The 19,496-nt window shown below is 44.0% G+C and overlaps 1 protein-coding gene across 2 annotated transcripts in view; it reads right to left on the reverse strand.

Moving 5' to 3' along the window:
- Positions 1-3,520: 3,520 nt before the first annotated feature.
- The window catches only part of BICRAL (BRD4 interacting chromatin remodeling complex associated protein like), a 78,716-nt gene continuing 62,740 nt past the window's right edge, over positions 3,521-19,496 (reverse strand). For both annotated transcript variants that reach the window (XM_040249671.1, XM_040249672.1), the window contains exons 6-12: positions 16,900-17,005; positions 15,967-16,064; positions 14,003-14,064; positions 13,279-13,424; positions 11,956-12,050; positions 8,303-8,405; positions 3,521-7,341 (exon numbers count right to left, since the gene is read on the reverse strand). In XM_040249671.1, coding sequence (XP_040105605.1) covers positions 6,554-7,341; positions 8,303-8,405; positions 11,956-12,050; positions 13,279-13,424; positions 14,003-14,064; positions 15,967-16,064; positions 16,900-17,005 — 1,398 coding nt within the window. In that variant the 3' untranslated portion in view covers positions 3,521-6,553. The remainder of the gene's footprint in view (positions 7,342-8,302; positions 8,406-11,955; positions 12,051-13,278; positions 13,425-14,002; positions 14,065-15,966; positions 16,065-16,899; positions 17,006-19,496) is intronic.

Raw genomic sequence — 19,496 nt, forward strand, 5'->3', positions numbered from 1 at the left:
TTTCAACTCTCACCTGCCCATAAGACCCTAAACCTTCTCTCCTCCAGATTTTGAATCTTCAACGGAGTGACAGTGGAAGAAACAGAATTAGTCCAGGGCAAGACTTCTAAGGATTTCTACCTCCTAAGGCCTCCTGGAGTTTTCTTATTCCTGTCTTTCTCAAGTCTTCAAGTTCTTTGTTTTCGGAATTTGATCCCCCAATACTTTAATTTTTTGCTGATTAAGTTTAGAATTTTAATTTTTATTTATTTATTGGCCATGCTGTTTGGTTTGAGATATTTTAGTTCCCTGACCAGGGATCAAACCCATGGCCCCTGCAATGGAAGCACAGGGAACTAACTACTGGATTAGCAGAAAATTCCCTTAAGTCTTCAAGCTCTTCAATCTTCCCTTTCATCTTTATCCTTCCTCTAAAACTTCTTTATGGCGTTAACTGACCAGATGGGTTTCTGTTATGTAAAACCAAAGAATCCTAACTATAAAACACCCAGACATTTGGCTACATTTGAAAAATCAAGATACAGAATAGAGTCCAAAGGATATATAGCAAAGTGTGAGCTGCCCTGGTGGCTCAGACAGTAAAGAATCTGCCTACAATGCGGGAGACCTGGGTTGGGAAGATGCCCTGGAGGGGGCACGTGGCAACCTTGCTCCAGTATTCTGGCCTGGAGAATCCCCTGGACAGAGGAGCCTGGCGGGCTACAGTTCATGGGGTCGCAGCGTTGGACACGACTGAGCACCTAACACACAACTAACACACACATGGGAAAGTGCCGACGGAGGATATCCTGGGGAAATGGGAGTAGGGCCTGGGGTAGGAGAAAGACTTACACTTTGTGGTGTGCCCTTTATCACTTAAGAAAGCACTCTCTTCAGTTCTTGTGATTTGCCTGTTTTAGAAACCACTTGACTATGTTTGTTTGTTTTTTAGGACTCCTTTCAAGGGACTTCCTTGGTGGTCCCGTGGTTAAGACGCCAATGCAGGGGCACTGATTAGATCCCCGATGGGGGAACTAGGATCCATGATAAAAAAAAATTCAGAGCCAACGTTCTGTGGTTCTCTGAATTGGCTCCGGGATTCCTTTCCTAACATATATCTGCATTTTGGAATTATTTGGAATCCATGCCTTCTCAGTAAGGCAAAAGCATCACACCCCACATACCCAAAAGTGGGCCCAACTTGCAATTTCCCGTCCGCCCCAAACCTCTTTCTTGAATTAGGACCCTCCTTGCAGTCGACTTTGTTTCAGGATTTCCTGGTTGCCTCCTCAGAGAGTGCCATGGGGCCTCCAGGTGGCTGGTGGGAGAGAGTAACCAGGTGAGCCTCGAGTTGGGAAAGACAACATGGACAGCAGCTTTAGGTCCTGATAAACGAGCAAAGGGAGCAAAAGTGAAAGGGGAAAAGGAGAGAGCTGGTGGAGGGCGGCAGCCTCCTGAGGGTCGAGGGCAGACACAGGAGAGCTGAGGGGGTGGGCAGAGAGCATGCTGTAGGCAAGACCAAATGCAAAACAGAACCACCCATACCTCTGGTGAATTATTTAGGGGATAATGGAACTTTAGCTTTTCCTACCTTCCACATTCCTTTAAGACTTCATTTTACACCTTAAAAAGTGGAGAATCAGGACAAGTCTTCCCAGTTGATAGGCAAGGAAGCAAAGGATGAGAGTAACTTGCACGAAGCTGTCTGATGAGAGTTTAGGTGAAGTCCTGGGGCCTGTTCCCAGGTTCTGCTGCTAAAGACACTTTCCGTGCCCACCCGCTCCCACCTCCCATTGTACCGCTTTCCTTGACCTTCACACGTGATTTGCTCCAGCACATGCCTACAATGAATATAGATCAGGGACTCATGAAGGCCTTTTAACCTGCAGTAGTGTAGATACATAGAGGCTATTCACTTCAGCCTGTATGTATCCTTCAGAATCCACTTGATACTGCAAAGGCGCTCCTGCAGTTTGTGTGTCTGCTGCACCAGATTTCTCCATATAGTTAACACTATAAAACTCCTCTATCTTCATTCATGCAAAAAGTATCATACTTATTTTTTTTCAAACGTACCTCAGGAAATTGCACTAAGAACCATGGAAATAAGAGGGGCATGGGAATATAGATCGTGGCTCTCTACCAAGTGGAGATCTGGAAAAATTTTAGCCCCAAGTTTCTTTTCTCTTGGAATGTAGCTATTTATGGACTTGTTTCCTCTCTAGACTGAGCTCCTTGAGCATAGACATCACACCCGAGTGACCTGTAGATGCCCAGGGTTTAGCACACTGCCTGTAAACTGCTCTATAGTTTGATACTTAATGCCAGATGCCTGGGAGTCCGCCCTCTGTCTCTGAAGCAGAGCCAGAGCTCAGATCCAGTGCCACAGATATCCTGCCTGAGCGATGCTGCTGCTGTGCCCCAAGATGGTAGTTTCTTTCCTTTCCCTTCCCTTTTCCCCTAGTAACTCCCTGGCTACTCTCCCTACATCAGGTAGTGCTAGGACCCCTCTCCTGGGACAGGGCCTCTCGTACACAGGGCTCAGGGCTCTAACCATCCTAAGACGTTTTTCCTCTGTGCATGCTCCCGCGCAACACACAGACTTCACTCCTAACCAAGTAGCCAGATGATCCTTCTCTTTATTCACGGGGCACACCCACTGTAAATGAGCAGAGGGGCAAGAGTGTCATGTTGGACACATATCTGTCCTTAGCAAGGGGAGAAGCTCGACAGCAGGACACCACTGCAAAAGACATTAAGGGATCCGTCCACTGATGTCATTATTCTAACTTCTGTTAAGATATAGGAGAATGACTTCCTCTTTATATATTGATTACTGAAGAATCTTGATATCCCAACTGCTTCCACCTAATGGTGGGGGTGGGGAAGGGAGCCATTAAACCATAAAATAAGGAAGCTAAGTATAAATTCTAGGCCCCAAAGGAAAAGGTAAGGAGTCTTAGACCTTTACTCCACGAAGTTTCCAATCTGGAAGTTTTCCTGACCATTTTGGTAAAGTTACACTTGGGAGGGAATATAGAAATTCAGAAGTGCCCCTGGGGCTGACTTTATAGACATAACAGGGGTTATTTCTCAATATAATTTGGTCAAATGTGTGAATCCAAAGGGAAATGTGTTCATTCTGGAACAAGCCTCATGTCAGACAGTTCTTAATCTTTTTCATTTTTAACCTATCCCTTAGCCTTCTTGTCCCTGCAGAAACAAAATAAATATAATGACTAAAGGAAATTTCTTGCAGATTGAGACCTTTAAATGACCTCATTTTTCCTTCCTTAGTTAAGGGCCCATGTGGCAGGAGTCCCGGGAGGGAAGCCTGACATGTACATGACTAAACTTTCTCACTGACCAACTTTAATTGGCAACTGTTTGGAAAGGCTGATCAATTAAAATCCTACCCCTTCACCGGCAGAGCTAGTTTTGGGTAACAGGATTTAATAACAGAAAGCCCTCTGGACACTTACTTACCCTTTTCTTCTGGGAAAAACAGCCATTCTTCTTTGCAAAATCAAGACAATCACAGTTGCACATTTTCCCAAATCTTTGGCTGTATTGCAATGGTTGTTTCATTTTGTAATCTCCAACTAAACATTTCCTAACCATGGATTAACAATATAGTTACTGACTGGTTTCTTTTAACAGTATTTATCCAACATAACAAAATAAACTGCAATTTGTTATACTTTTTTTTACAAAACATTTTATAAATATTTTTACAAAATGTATACAAAGCAATTTCAAGTGAGACATACTATACAAATGAAGGTATTTAAGCAAATAAAGCCCACACCACACTGACAGTGAGTGACGCGTCCTCTTTAAGTCAAGTCAGTCTGTAAGGCCTCCCTAATCTAACAAAGTCTACTAAATTCTTCAGCGCTAAAATAGTTCTTTTTCGTAATTGCCAGTTTAAAATTTGCTTTATCTTTAGGCAGTACTTAAGGACACAGAAAATCAAATGCTTAATAACAAATTCACACTCTTCCACAACAACAACAGGAAAAAAAAAAAAGAAAGAAAAGAAAATGATTTTTGTTACTGAGCACGAGTAGCTCTAAAACTTAACTTTGACTAATGAACCTTAACAACTGGATGCTGGCCATCCGAGGCTGAGCTCTCGCCCTCCACCAGAGGGGCCTCGACATGCGAGTTATGACCTAATCACAGGAGTAAAATGTATTTCGTAATCGTCATTTGTCATTATCTAGAATCTTTCCTCCGTTAAAAGTGAACTTACATACAAGGACACAAAAATTTACAAGTTTCATTTTGGTAAATTAGGCTCTCTGTTTTCAAGACAAGTGTCAAGTCTTTACAGAACCCTTTACGATGGTAGATTGAAAAGCTGGGACTGGGGTAGCGGGGCAGGGTAGGGAAGGAGAGCGGTGACAAATGTACATGAATCTACCTTGTCTCTTAAGAATTCCACTGATTCGGTAATTAACGTAACTCATCAGTAGCCTCCATGAAGGCTTCCAGGTATAAATTTCCACAATGAGAAGAATTTGATCAGGAGGAACCACCTTAAAGTCTTGCTAGTAATGAGGGAAGCATGAGCTCTAAGAGAAGAAGAGCCTGTGACATCATGGGGTTCAGAGCAGGGTGTTATCCCAGGGCTGCCCAAACAGAAAGTTCCAACTGGCAACACCAACTTATCTTTCTAATATGCTACAATACGGGAGAAAAGGGGAAATCTGCAACCTGGACATTGGCACACATAAGGAAAACATGGCAACTGTGAAATGGCCCAGACTTCCCGGGTTTCTATTGGCTCAGGGGTGGGAGTGGGGACTGGCAGTCTCCCAGGATTTCTCTGTCTGTGTGTGGGGGGAGGGCACTAAGGGGCAGGCAGAGTCTAGGTCTTCTCTTGTAGTTTCTAGGAATCAGAAGCCCTCCTTTCCACTGCAGGCCAATCTGGAAAAGAAATGCCCAACATGATGACAGGGGGTTGTCCTCATGTTGGGGAAGGCCAGAAGTAGATCTTGGCAACGTGGTCGAGTGAAGACCAGCGGGAATTCCTCTAAAGCCAGAAGATGGACAGAAGAGATGAGAGCCTGTCCACATAAGAGGGAGGGTGACTGTACACTCTGTAGCCAAAATAGCCTCTGTGCCTGAACAGCCCAGACACACGCACACATGTCAGACAGTATGCACGGAATGCCACGTGTAGCGTTCCCAGTGCTAGGGGACACTGATGGTTGCAGGGACCTTGAGAATGAAAGTGACAACAGAAATGGGAGGACCTGGGGCAGGCATACAGAAAGGAAAACGGGGAAAGCTCCCCGAAAAGAAGTATCAATAAATAAAGCAGTAAGTCACACCCATGAATATGAACATGGGCCAAACACGAACCATGACAGGGCGTGTCCTTTGGCTCTCAAGTGGGCATCCGGGTCTCAGATCTTTCCTTTCAGTGGTAGGCTGGCTGGTTACCTTTGGTTTGTCTGTGTTTTGGTAATGATTGCTGCCGGGGGGTGTGACTACTGTTCTCAGACAACAAGAAGCAGAAACAAGGCCAAAGTCCCCTTAACATTTAAACTGAAAAATTATAACACAGTTTTCAAATGAAAGTGCTTTTGACGCTTGGCTATTTGTTGTGGGAGGGGGTGCGAAGAGAGGTTGAATGAAATAAAACCCAGCAACCAACAAAAACATACATTGTATGTTGACTAGATCCAATTGTAGAATGCAAAACACTTGTTTTTTTCTCAACAGTGAACATAATATATATGCTTTTACATATATACATATTATATTCCTCAAGGCTCGATCCTGGCCTCCCCTGTACACTGTGCCACTTAACTGGTTTCCATTTTTCCTTTATTTTGCCTGGTGAGATTAACTCAAGTCATGCTGTTGCAACTCAAAACAAAGTTTTCCCTACATGAAATTCAACATGGATATGCTGAAGAGGTGAGGTTTTGCTCAGGGAGCATCAGAAAAGCACTTGAATGAACAGGAAGCCCTGCTTGTGCGCTATAGGTGCTCAGGCCGGGGTTGTGGGTCCCAGCAGAGCAGCCAGGACCAACTGCTCACAGACGGCTGAGGGGAGAGCCATGCGGTCTCCTGGCCCATGACAGCCCCAAGACCCACCCCCACCCCCGAAGCCCAAATTTGGAGATGCAGTGGGGATTTCTTTAAAAAGTATCTTCTAACAGTCCTGTTTGATTTTCTTTAATAAAGTCTGTTCTTTTCAAATGACTTATGATTGTCAGAATTTTACCTAGGGCCAAGTGTACTGTGATCTCATTGAATTACAGTGTTTGGGAAAAAAAAAATAAACAACAAAAATGACGATAAGCACTTTTAAAACACTTGAAATGTATAGGGCCTATCAGACTGCTTTCTAATAAAGATCAGCTTTACTGAAGGATCTCCCTGTAACCACGACGAATATTGCTCTTAAACAAAGAATGGGATTGAAATTAGAAAGAATAACCTGTGATGAAAGATCAAGCAGGCTGGAGACAGGAGACCGTTTCCATTGCTTTTGCCAGGAAAGAATGTAACTTGTCCGGGGCAGGGTCTCGGGGTGGGTGAGGGGAGGACTGCGCTATTAACACTCTAGGATACTATTTACAGCTGCTTCTAAAATAGAGTCAGTTTCTACGACGCCTTCACTGTGGTCCGGGATAAACTTTTCCAGGCAGTTTTCCTGCGAAGCCATTGGAGAAAAGTTGGGGAAATCTAACTCGACAGAGCCGCTAACCGTGGGGTCACTCTGGGACTGCCGCCCAGCCTTTTTGAGTTCCAAGATGTTCTTAAATGTCGTTTCTAAACTCTTAGTGAGCTGGAGATCGGGCTGGGGCTCGCCTGACCCTTTCATGATGTCTGTGTGTAAAACTTCATTCTTTGGAGAATTCCGCAGCGTCTTGTCCTGGAAGGAGCTATTACAGGTCATCTCCAGGTGCGAATCTACTAGGAGGCTTGAGAGGTTGCTGTCGGGACCGTGATCTGGTCTGGACGAGTTTTTCCGGTGGCCTTCAGGCCCGGGGGAGCACTCGCTGCCTCTTGCGGAGTCTCTCCTGCTGGTTTTCTCTTCAGATGCACTCCGGTACTGAGCGGAGCCCACTCTGTCAACTTTCAGTGCTCTGCCGAGGCAGTCGGTTTTTTTAGAAACGTTTCCTTCTGCGGAGACCACGATGTGATTAGGCACTAGATGAAACTGGTCATGATCCGTTGGTTCTGCCAGGACTGCTTTGGCTCGGTCTCTGCTCTGGGCCTTGGCCGTCAGATGCACGGAACTTGCTGTTTTACCACCATGCTGGTCACTCCGGCCAAACTGCATCTCATGGGCAGCTTTATCGAGTTTGAAGGAACAACAGAAATCAGCCTGAAAACCCTCTGCAATTGGGAACGAAAAGGATGTTAATGAGAGAAGGAGACAGTGAGACTAGACAGCCGCCCCTCAGTGGGTCAGGTGCAGACTGCCCCTCCCCGCCCTCTCAATCAGTCGTTCACGTCCAGGAACGTGCAGAAGCACAGCTGGAGGGTGTCCTATAAAAGCAACCTGTAAATGATATATGCACGTGGGAACCAGAACTGGAAGAAAGCTTGTAGAAATAAAAACATTTATAGGATGGTGAAAAGACGGGTGAAAATCCATACTCCACAAATTGTTATAATGTTATTGGATTTAAAAATTTCAGAGGCTAGAAAATAGTATGGAGAATACTTTTTTTTCTTTTCTATTTTTCGGTCATACTGTGTGGCATGCAGGATTTTAGTTTCCCAATCAGGGATGGGACCCATGCTGCCTCCATTGGCAAGCAGATTCGTAACGACTGGACCACCAGGGCAGTCCTGAGAATCCATTTCTAAAAGGCAGACTGTGGGTTGACTCTAGCATGATGCAAACGGCAGGAAGCTGATGGGGTGTTCAGAGTACCCACAAGGAGCACTACCATCCAATAGCTTAAGGGCAGGGACCGTGCCTCACTGATTCCGCCCAACAAGGTCTGGCACACAGTAAGACAACTCAATAACTGGCTGAGGTTTACTTGCTTCTGGGAAGGCTTCTGACTTACTTTAGTTCTCAAAAACTAGAGAAAGATTGAGAAGTGTGAGTTTACAGGAGAGAAGAAAATTCAGTTAACCAAATGCCAAATTCCGGTTTGGATTTTGCAGAACATAGACCTTCTCAGAGGATTCATATTGTGCTCTCAACTCCGGACTTTTTCTCCCTGGAATCCAGGATCTACCTTCAGGTCTCATCCCACAAAGTCAGTTCAGACGGTCTCCCCAAAGCCATGGCCCCGGAACCCTGGCAGGAGCTCTCCTCGGCTTTCACTCTGACATTTCTTACCGGGGTCTACGAGTGCCAAACGCTTGTCCCGGGACAGAGAAGCTCTTTCCTCCTGGTTGAACATTCTGTCAATCATCACCATCTCAGCGGAGGGGTTGATCCGCTAAAAATGAGAGAGTCTAGTCATTTCAGATGCCTTTTAACAACTGCGAACATCTTGCTGCATTTGGGGGACAGAGGAAGCAATCAGAGAAGAAATGTGTTTATCATTGACATATTTTTAAAAATTGTATTTTTTGGGAAAAGGTCATTTACAACATTGGTACAAACTTCAAAAGGTACTAAAAGGGGAGGTGGAAAGTGAGCCTTCCTTCTTCGCCTAACCTGTGCAATGCCTTCCCACCCACCCAGGGCCCTCTCTGTAGGCACCCGCTGCCGTGACAAACTCTTCCAGAGATACTTTATGCACACGCACACATTTACATTATTCATTCTCTATTTTTTGCACACAAATGACAAGCAACTATATGCACTATTCTCTGCTTATTCCCTCCTCTGCTTAATGATATGTTGGAAATCTTTTTGTTCAGACACTCTTTTACTTTATATTTTGCTATGCTATAATTGTGTTTTGGCCTTGCAGCACAGCCTGTGGGATCTTAGACCCCTGATCAGGGACTGAACCTGGGCCATGGTAGTGAAAGTGCAGAGTCCTAACCACTGGACCACCAGGGAATTCCCTATGATTGTGTTTTGTATTAAGGCTTTCCTTAGAATTATTTCTTGCTGTACAGAATCAAATCTTATTTACTCTTATTTTACATAAAATAATTTCTGTTTTATTTATTCAACATAAAATAATTTAATTCATGGCAGACATAATTTGTCCAAATAATTAGTTCATTTGTCCAAATCTGTCCAAATGATCCTTTTCTCATGAATGACAGTTAGTCTTCTTGATAGCTCAGTTTTATTACAGAAATGACTGTCAAAGTAAGAACAACTGTTTGACTTTGGTGGCACAATTTAAAATAAATATATATAAGTTACAGGCATATCTCATTTCATTGTGCTTTGTAGATATTGCATTTTTTTAAAAACAAATGAAAGGTTTGTGGCACCCCTGCATTAAGAAAGTCTATTGGCACCATTTTCCCAGCAAACGTTGAACAATATTTGCTTATTTCATGTCTCTGTGTCATGTTTGGGTAATTCTCCCAATATTTCAAACCCTCTGCCAGCAAAAAAGATTACAACTCACTGAAGGCTCAGATGATGGTTAGCATTTTTAAGCAATAAAGTATTTTAAATTAAGACATACACATTTTTGTTCTGGACGCAATGCTATTGCATACTTAACAGATTATAGTGCAAACATAACTTTTATATGCATCGGGAAACCAAAAAGTTCATGTGAGTCACTTTACTGTGATATTCACTTTATTGAGGTGGTCTAGGGAAATAAACCCTCAATAGCTCTGATGTATGCCTGTTTATGGAACAACACACCGGTTTCAAATAGGAAAAGGAGTACGTCAAGGATGTATATTGTCACCCTGCTTATTTAACTTATATGCAGAGTACATCATGAGAAACGCTGGGCTGGAAGAAGCACAAGCTGGAATCAAGATTGCTGGGAGAAATATCAATAACCTCAGATATGCAGATGACACCACCCTTGTGGCAGAAAGTGAAGAGGAACTAAAAAGCCTCTTGATGAAAGTGAAAGAGGAGAGTGAAAAAGTTGGCTTAAAGCTCAACATTCAGAAAACTAAGATCATGGCATCTAGTCCCATCACTTCATGGGAAATAGATGGGGAAACAGTAGAAACAGTGTCAGACTTTATTTTGGGGGGCTCCAAAATTACTGCAGATGGTGATTGCAGCCATGAAATTAAAAGATGCTTACTCCTTGGAAGAAAAGTTATGACCAACCTAGATAGCATATTCAAAAGCAGAGACATTACTTTGCTAACAAAGGTCCGTCTAGTCAAGGCTATGGTTTTTCCAGTAGTCATGTATGGATGTGAGAGTTGGACTGTGAAGAAAGCTGAGTGCTGAAGAATTGATGCTTTTGAAGTGTGGTGTTGGAGAAGACTCTTGAGAGTCCCTTGGACTGCAAGGAGATCCAACCAGTCCATTCAGAAGGAGATCAGCCCTGGGATTTCTTTGGAAGGAATAATGCTAAAGCTGAAACTCCAGTACTTTGGCCACCTCATGCGAAGAGCTGACTCATTGGAAAAGACTCTAATGCTGGGAGGGATTGGGGGCAGGAGGAGAAGGGGACGACAGAGGATGAGATGGCTGGATGGCATCACGGACTCGATGGACGTGAGTTTGAGTGAACTCTGGGAGTTGGTGATGGACAGGGAGGCCTGGCATGCTGCGATTCATGGGGTCGCAAAGAGTCGGACACGACTGAGCAACTGAACTGAACTGAACTGATGCCTGTTTATATATATATATATACACACACGTGTAAAGTAAACACAAACATACATACATATTTACACTATACTGTATACATATATAATATAGTTCACTTACTCTTCCAAGGTAAATTTTCAAAGCTGATTTCAAATTAAAAGCCAGTATGGACTTCCCTGGTGGTACAGTGGATAAGAATCCAGCTGCCAATGCAGGGAACATGGGTTCCATCTGTGGTCTGGGAAGATTCCCACATGACTCAGGGAACGAAGCCCACATGCCGTTAACTACTAAGCCTGAGCCCTAGAGGCCGGGAACCGACACTACCAAAGTCCACAAACTCGAGCAGCCACTGCAGTGAGAAGTCTGTGCACCACGAGAGGACGGCCCCTGCTTGTCACAACTAGAGAGAAGCCTGTATATAAGCAACAGAGACCCAGCGCAACTGAAAAAAAAGAAGCCACTTGTAAGAGACCAATTTATTAGTCTGTATGATTTTAGAACTGCTTCTAAAATCTCAGATAGATCTGGTCTTTCCATCATTTTCAGAGATAATCTTACTCCTTTCTCTAGTTCGCTGTGCTTTAAAATCAATTTTAGTTTCTATTTGGAGGGCTGAAAATGCTCTGGAGTTAGGGGGTGCTGATGGCTGCATAGTCTGTGAACATATTAAAATCCATCGAGTTTTACATTTTAAAATGAAGCATGATTTTTAGGACGTTAGTGATCTCTCAACTGAAAACAAGACAAAACTAATTTTACCATCTGTTACATCATCTTTTCAGATATTATTCTGAACAACCTTCAGCAGAAGTGTCACCGGTCCTCTCCTGCCTCTTCCAGTTGATGAGAGGCAGTGGACAGCATCAGAGTATGGAGGGGGGTCAGGTGGTCCTGGTCTGTATCCCAGCTCTGCTAATTACAGAACAAACTTCCTGGCTGTATGGCGTCGGGCAAGTTACGTAAGCAACCCCAATTCCTCACTTGGCACCAGGAAAACAATGGCACGCATTGAGAGTGATCAATCACGGAGAGCACAGCGCTTGTATTCGGGTCAGCCAAAAAGTTCGTACGGAAAATGTACAGAAAACCCGAACAAACTTTTTGGCCAACCCACAGCTGCTGTTAGCAGTAGGTACAGGCAAAGGTAAGTTTTTCTACAATTTCAAGTATCTGTTCCTTTTAAACTATGGTGGGAAAATGTAATTCCTTGAAGTTTTTTTCTCTGAATTAGTAGCTGTGACCTGTGGAGTTTAAGAAACAAACTGTGCTCAGTGGAACTTTACCATGGCATCCTCCAAGAGCAGGCATCTGTACTTGTTAAGCATAGCTTGGGTCCTTTTCAGGAGCTGAGTGGCAACTGTTTCAAATTCACTGTCAACTTTAAAAAGAGAGAGAGGGGAAAAAATAGTAAGAGAGTGCACATCAACCACTAGGCCCTTCCTTCCTCCTTTTTCTCTCTTAGTTTAGCTCTTCCTTGGTTAGACGCGATGCTTCTGCACAGCTTTCCCTTCCTGTTCACTGGCACGTGCTCTCAGAAACTCATTTTAATACTAGCTTGTTTTAACTCTGATTAGGAAACCAAAAACATCTCCTTTAAGATCATCTATAAAAGAAAACCACGAAAAAGCACAGCAGCAAATATCAATGAACAGACAGTCATTTACTAGCTCAGGGGACCGAAGCCTCCACTTCCTTCCAGAGCATGAAAATCTGAAACCACTGAGACACTGAAGTCCTACTGTCTGGGCTGGGCAGACCAGGCTCCCGTAACCACACCAACTGGTCCACGGCATCTCGCACGCCATGGTCCTGTGGCTCTGTCCTTTGTCTCCAAACGTCTCAGTTTCCACTCGCTCTTCTCAGAGCCTCCACATCCCTGTTTCATGCTGGATGAGGATGAAGAACACCCTGGCCCTCCCAGGGAAGCTCCCAGTGGGCAGATGGCTGCGCTCCCGTGAGAGACCCTGGCCGGAAGGACAAGTCTGGGGGCAGCTGAGGGGCTGATTCAAGCAGTGGAGGGTGCCTAACGGGGTCCAGGCTGGGAACGTGGTGGGAAGGAGGGTAGAACTGGGCAGCGTGGCTGAGAGAGGCAGCAGGGCCAGGCATCAGAATGGGCTAAGGTCGAGGTGGGATAAGAGGATGTTATCTCTAAACATTTCGCCAGTTTCTGGATGTGGAGCAGTGCCTTGGACTGCCTTTGGAACCTCAAAGCTTTTAGAGGGCTATAGCATCTATCTAATTCATAAAGGTGATGCTAACAGCTCAGGGTATGTATGTACTCAGCCTAAACGCAAGGGCTGTGCCTGAATCACTGTGCAGAGCACCTAGCCCAGGGCCGTCCCATCTGCAGCCAGAGTCCAGACAATGTTCTGCATTCACTGCCCTCAAACTTGCCCATAAAATGTCCAGACATTTGGGTATCCCTTCACAGAATGCAGAGAAAAATAAGTCACAATTCTCAACATGGCCTGGGAAACCAAGCAAATTGGGAAGATGGCAGGTCTGCGGTGAAAAAGAGTACTCCAGTGACCATCTGGGGGCAACGAGCTCAGGTTCTCCCGTGGGCCGTGTCCCCAGGAGGCGCTCTGGGGCTCCAGCCTGCTCACCTTTCTTCAGGTCCTCCTCCGTGGGCATGGAGCCCTGGCACACGTGGTAGGACAGCAGCCTCTGCACCGCGTCACTGAGTGACCGGAACTGATTTTTGTCAGGCGTCACCGCATGGGCTTGGTCCCTCTGTAACTGCTGGAGAATGCTGTGAGAGAGAAATTGCCGATGGCTGTGTTGAGTCATGTCAAGAAATCTAATCACAATGGTCATTCGTATGCAAAGACAATGAGACACCCAGGGATGTTATCATCTATAGTATAGTTTTATACTCTGTACATCATGGTGGGTTTAGTTTAGTCTGACTCTGAGCTGAGTCTCAAACTATGACCCTGGCCTCTAAAGCACCATGTTCCCACCAACCATTCAAGTGCAGGTGCTCATACAGACCCTGGCAAAGCCTCACCACTGGCCAGCTAAGCTTCTGGTTAACATTTCTGTTCTGAACAGAGGGATTTATCTAACCATACTTCTCAGAGACCCTGAGGCCAGTCAAAGGGCATGTGGTTGCTAAGAAGACAAAGAACTATTCTTAAGAACAAAAGGGTAAGCAGTAGGCTCAAAGTACATTAGATATATATACGGGTGCTAACAAACTATAGAGAAAGGCTTCCAAAGTATACTTTAAAAACATATAGCATCGTGACCTGACGGCTGTTGTCTATTTGTTGAAGGTTAGGAACCTAGAAAAACATTCAAAATGCGTCATTTCCGAAGGGGACTCACAAAGCTCCTTTAGTCAGCTGTTTGGCAGCAGGCCTCTTCTGTCCTCCCGGATGACCATCCACCTGAGGACAAAACACACCTCTTCTTAGTCCCTTCTGTAGAAAACATAAGCAGAACACAGTTCCACAAAAAGGTCACTGTGGCTGCAGCCTTTTCAACTCTCTATCAAGAGCACAGTCTAAGCATATAGAATTTGCCCCGTTGGAAAACGAAACGAGGAAGTCCCACAGACCCATGCGGCAAAGCTGCGCTGTGTCAAGATTATAGAAAGCTGTGCTGTCAGCTCCTTGAAGGGATTCTCTTGTACCTTAAAGCCTGAACTCCCAGCTCCCTCTACAAACGCTTCATTATATTTTTATTTTTTCCTTTTGCCACCTCGTGACACGTGGAACTTCCCTGACCAGGGATCAAACTCATGCTCCTCTGCAGTAGAAACAGAATCTTAACCATTGGACAACCAGGGAAGCTCTTAAATGCTCATTATTATTGTTTTTAGTTTGGCTGAACCAGTTCTTAGTTGCAGCATGTGAGACCTAGTTCCCTGACTAGGGATCGATCTGGGAAGCACAGTCTTAGCATTGGAAGCACAGTCTTAGCCACTGCATGACCGGAGAAGTCCTTTTATTGTATTTTTGAAAAATAACATTTTAAGTGCCAGCTTCATAAACAGCTGCACATTCAGTAGACAGTCCTTAACTCATCTTCTCAGTAGTAAATAAGGGAGCAAACACATCTGGGCTCTTGTTACATCCAGTCCAAACGTGTGATCTAGCATGGTATTTCTTAGATCATAGTAAGGAACAAATACTCCTTATGTCAGAACCTGAGGACTGAGCCAGGTCCTTCACTGAGTATTCCAGGCAGGCCCAGACGATCACAAATTTCATTACGCTGCTGCTGCTGCTAAGTCGCTTCAGTTGTGTCCGACTCTGTGTGACCCCATAGACAGCAGCCCACCAGGCTCCCCCGTCCCTGGGATTCTCCAGCCAAGAACACTGGAGTGGGTTGCCATTTCCTTCTCCAATGCATGAAAGTGAAAAGTGAAAGTGAAGTCGCTCAGTCGTGTCCGACCCTCAGCGACTCCACGGACTGCAGGCCACCAGGCTCCTCCGTCCATGGGATTTTCCAGGCAAGAGTACTGGAGTGGGGTGCCATTGTTTTGCTATTAACTGGTAAAACTGATGGAAAAGAAACAAAGGCCTTAGAAAATGGAAGACAAAAAATTTGTTTCTTCCTTTTTAGACCAGTGGATGAGTTAAAAGACCATAGAGTCTGACTACTTCCTACGCTCTGACAGGGGAAAAAAATCTCTAGTATAACTAAGAGGAACAGATCCACTTTTGATAAGATAATGGTCATTATCATTCAACAGTAAACTACATTTTTGAGTGCCTATTATGTGTTGGCTACTGGTATATTATTATTTTTTGTATTCAGAATCATTTTTATTTTTAAAAGATAAATTTTTGCACTGTTTTGTTTTATTTAATAAGTACTTAATATTTTCACATGAATACATTTTCCAAGAAAAATCAGAATGGAATTTTTCAACTAAAATGTAATTCAAAGGCTATAAATTATTCTTTCTTTAAACAAATGTATTAATGTATTACTATTTTATTTTGGGACACATTCTATTTACTTTTGCTCTTGAGGATTAATTTTTTCTTTTTAATTAAACTTTCTGTTTTGGAGTATAGCTGATTAATAATGTTGTGATAGTTTCAGGTGGACAACTGCTGGTGTATTACTGATTCATGAGGAAATCATAGCACTGAAAATATGTAAGGAATAGATGCATTCATCCTAGAAACACTGATATGACAAGAGCTGGCCCTTGGGGAAGGTCTTCAGTGAGCACTTTTGTGGGCATACAGGGCATTGGGGCTGACTGCATAGAAGGGGATGTGACATTTTCTTTCAATCACACTGAACATTAAGAAGCCAGGGAAACTGTCTTCTACCTGCACCGTTGGCTGGCCAGGAGGTGATCCAACAACTTTTTCCTGGGGCTGTGTGGTTCCTAAGGATGCTGGTATAACTTTGCTTCCAGAATCCTGCCCTATTAGAATGAACACATGAGACAACATTCAACAGAAACAGCAAATCAGGCCTGGCAGGTAACCCCTAGAGTCCAGTGTACATACATTACTGAACTTGCTGAAATAAATTTATCATGGATGTTGGCTATGAGAAAGGAAAGCAGAAGTACATTTATCTACCAAAGTGCAAAAAGCAGAGGTAAGGGTTATGAAAGATTATTTAGGTAATACACAGAAATAAACACATACCTAAATGGTAATAAATAAAAGCTGTCAATGCTGCAGTTTCCAATTGTCTAAGGTCTACAGAACAGGCCTCGAGCCAGTGATCTGTCAGTACCACCGAACCTCCAAATACTCACAACTTAAGGAAAGGGAGGCCCAAACAGGACTGGCTATGAGTGTTCATAGTGTCATCTTTTCTGGTACTTATTGAGCAGTGTGGGTATTCAAAGCTTTAGAAGCAATGGGAAACATGAGCCATGATACTTTCTGTCTCAGAGGGGTGAATTCTAAATATACCTATACAAAGCAACGTGAGGATAGCCGCAAAGTCACATGCGCCACATAATACTATTTATATTTTACTATTTTCAAAATACTAGGTTTCACTCTTTCTAAGCAGCACACTTTTTGAACATAGCTTAACAGAGGTGTCTTAATTTCTCATTTTTTATAGAAAATGATGGCACAGATGCAGCACAGTATATAACTCAGGTAGAAGGGACACAGAAGGCATGCAGGATCAGAGCAGAGGTGAGGCGGAGTGGAAGAGATGCGGGGTGACGGCTGTGCAGAGAGTGCCCCCTGGGAAGATGGGCACGGACTGAGGCGAGCTCAGGGGGGACTCCTGACCTGGCAGTGCGGTGCTCAAGAGGCCTGGCATGGGCGCTGGCCTCAGGCCATCTGTGGTCTTGGAAGCAGAAATGGGGGAAGTCTGATTCAAGCTTTTTTTCTGAGCCTGTGAAAAACAAGGCCAAGATGGAAAAATTAAATCCATGATAAAGGCTTTAAAAGATCACTTAAAATGCCAACCAAGCCAGTTAATGAGTCTCCTGCATCGCCTTCAGGTTAGATTACAAAACAATTTTCCCTATCACATTGGGAGAACTGCAAAGAGTACCCTCTAAAGCCTCCAGGCACGCTGAGTCTTCTTAACACCACTCAGGGATGCAGAGTGCATTGACAGCAGCTGCTTTCTTGCTCCTGGAACTCCTGTGTCCATGGTTGTCAGATGCAGAGCTGAGCCTGGAACTCAGTTTCTACCCCTCAACAGTTTTTAGCTTCAGGAATGCTTTATCATACCTGCAAGGATTATGACCTTGACTATTCGGGGTCTGCAGGAATGCTGAGCACCCAGTCAGGGCCTAAGTGCCAACCCCAAATCTATTGTCAACACTCGCTGTTTGCTGTGTAGATGATCTGAAGGACCTCTCACCCCTGCTGTCTGGGAGATCTTTGGTTCGTGAAATAACAGCCTTAGGTGGCAGGTAACTGGGAAATGTAAATTCAACTGAATATTAGTCTGAGCAAAATATCACTAGAAAAATTAATGTAATGTTTAAACTGTTATGTATGTGTTTTTCTATAAATAAGGAAGAGAACTGGGTGATCTTTAAGGGCTAACAAGTACTAGGTCTAAAAAAATTTGTTATCTCTATAATGCATTAAAAGTGATAAACAGTTTCTGGGCTTCCTTGGTGGCTCAGTGGTAAAGAATCTGCCTGCAATGCAGGAGACACAAGTTCAGTCCCTGGGATGGGAAGATCCCCTGGAGGAAGGCATGGCAACCCACCCCAGTATTCTTGCCTGGAGCATCCCATGGACAGAGGAGCCTGGCAGGCTAGAGTCCATAGGTTCACAAAGAGTGGGACACAACTGAAGCGACTGGGCACACAACGCACGCACAATAAAGGGTGGGTTTCTAAACCACATCCAATTTTTAATCCTTTACGTCATCACTATTTCACAGCGCAGTGAGTTTCCAGCTTTTCCTTCAATTTCGTACACCAGCAGATGATTCAGTGCCACCATCTCCATGGGTGATGACCTGTGACTTTGGCCTAAGGAAAAGTTTCCCACCAACCATTCACATGTGGCCGCTCACAGGACTGGGTAATGCCTGGTCACTAGCCAACAATCCAATTAACTAGATATGTTAATATTTCTGTTCTAAACAGTGAATTATGCTAAACAATGATCTATTTGGCTCCTTTTTCTAATACAAAAATGAAGAGAGATTTGACATCATCCAAAGAGACTGGAAGAGGTCATTACATAGATGGAAATGGTCACCTTGCTCATCTTTCCATTAGCAGGAAAGCTTGGACCTGCATCTCTTAAGTCTACAGGCAATATTCATATGTTCTTAGTGAGAACACCACAGGGGAGAACCTCCCAGTCTTCAGAGTTTCCCCTGGAACAGAACTCTACACTCTCCTACTCAGAGAAGCCACAAGGAGGATATCCATGTTGTAGGGAGAACTGCGGCTTTCCTCACAAGTATTTCCAGCAGACAAACACTAAGGGCCCCCTCAACCTAGTGGCTAGGACTCTTGGCTTTCACTGCTGTGGCCCAGGTTCAACCCCAGGTTGGGGAACTGAGTTCCTACAAGCTGCAAGGTGTGGTCAAAAAAGAAAGAAAGAAAGTTACCACTTTGGATAAAAAAAACAGATAAAAGTTGGGAAAATGTGTCTAACAGGGCAAGGCTATATTCTAGACGGGACTCTGAAATAACGAGATCAACAGATGAATAGATGAACCAGAAGGAATACGTTTATATGACCAAAGTCCTCATAGCAGTGCTACCAGGACACAGCATTTTTGGAATTTCTTTCAATAGGCCTAGTTCACATGAAACAGAAGAATTTCATCCTTGTTGCTTAAGAGCATGTAACTTTGAAAAACTGAATAAGTAAATGGCATTACACAGCCTGATCTCCTAACTTATTCATCAGTCATGACCCTGAATGACTCTTAGCTATTAAACAGACAAAACAAAATCCATGCATACATAAGTAGTAAAACTAGGGAACTCTCCAGTAGTTCAGTGGTTAGGACTCCGAGCTTTCACTGCCGAGGGCTCGGGTTTGATCCCTGGTTGGGAACTAAGACCCCACAAGACGTCCAGCACAGCCAAAACAAAAAAAAGTTAAAAAGTACATAAGAAAAGCAAAGAAGAAATCATCGTGAAAGTCAGGAGCAGGCTGGGGTTACGGAGACACACGGAAGGAGGAGGTGGTCTGTGTGGGTGCTGAGAACAGTCCATTTCTTGAGTGGTTACTCGCACAGGTATTTGCTTAAAATTATTTGGTAGCTGTACATTTATGTTTTCTTTATTTTCCTAAATGTGTGTGTTTTTTCATACTATAGAAGAGTAACAAGAAGAAAAAATACCCTGAACAATCTAATCTAATGTCAAAGCTGCTTTCTAATTGTGATGTTGGAGAAG

The sequence above is a fragment of the Oryx dammah genome, unplaced genomic scaffold, assembly GCF_014754425.2.
Source record: "Oryx dammah isolate SB20612 unplaced genomic scaffold, SCBI_Odam_1.1 HiC_scaffold_11, whole genome shotgun sequence".
In the NCBI taxonomy this organism is placed as follows: domain Eukaryota; kingdom Metazoa; phylum Chordata; class Mammalia; order Artiodactyla; family Bovidae; genus Oryx; species Oryx dammah.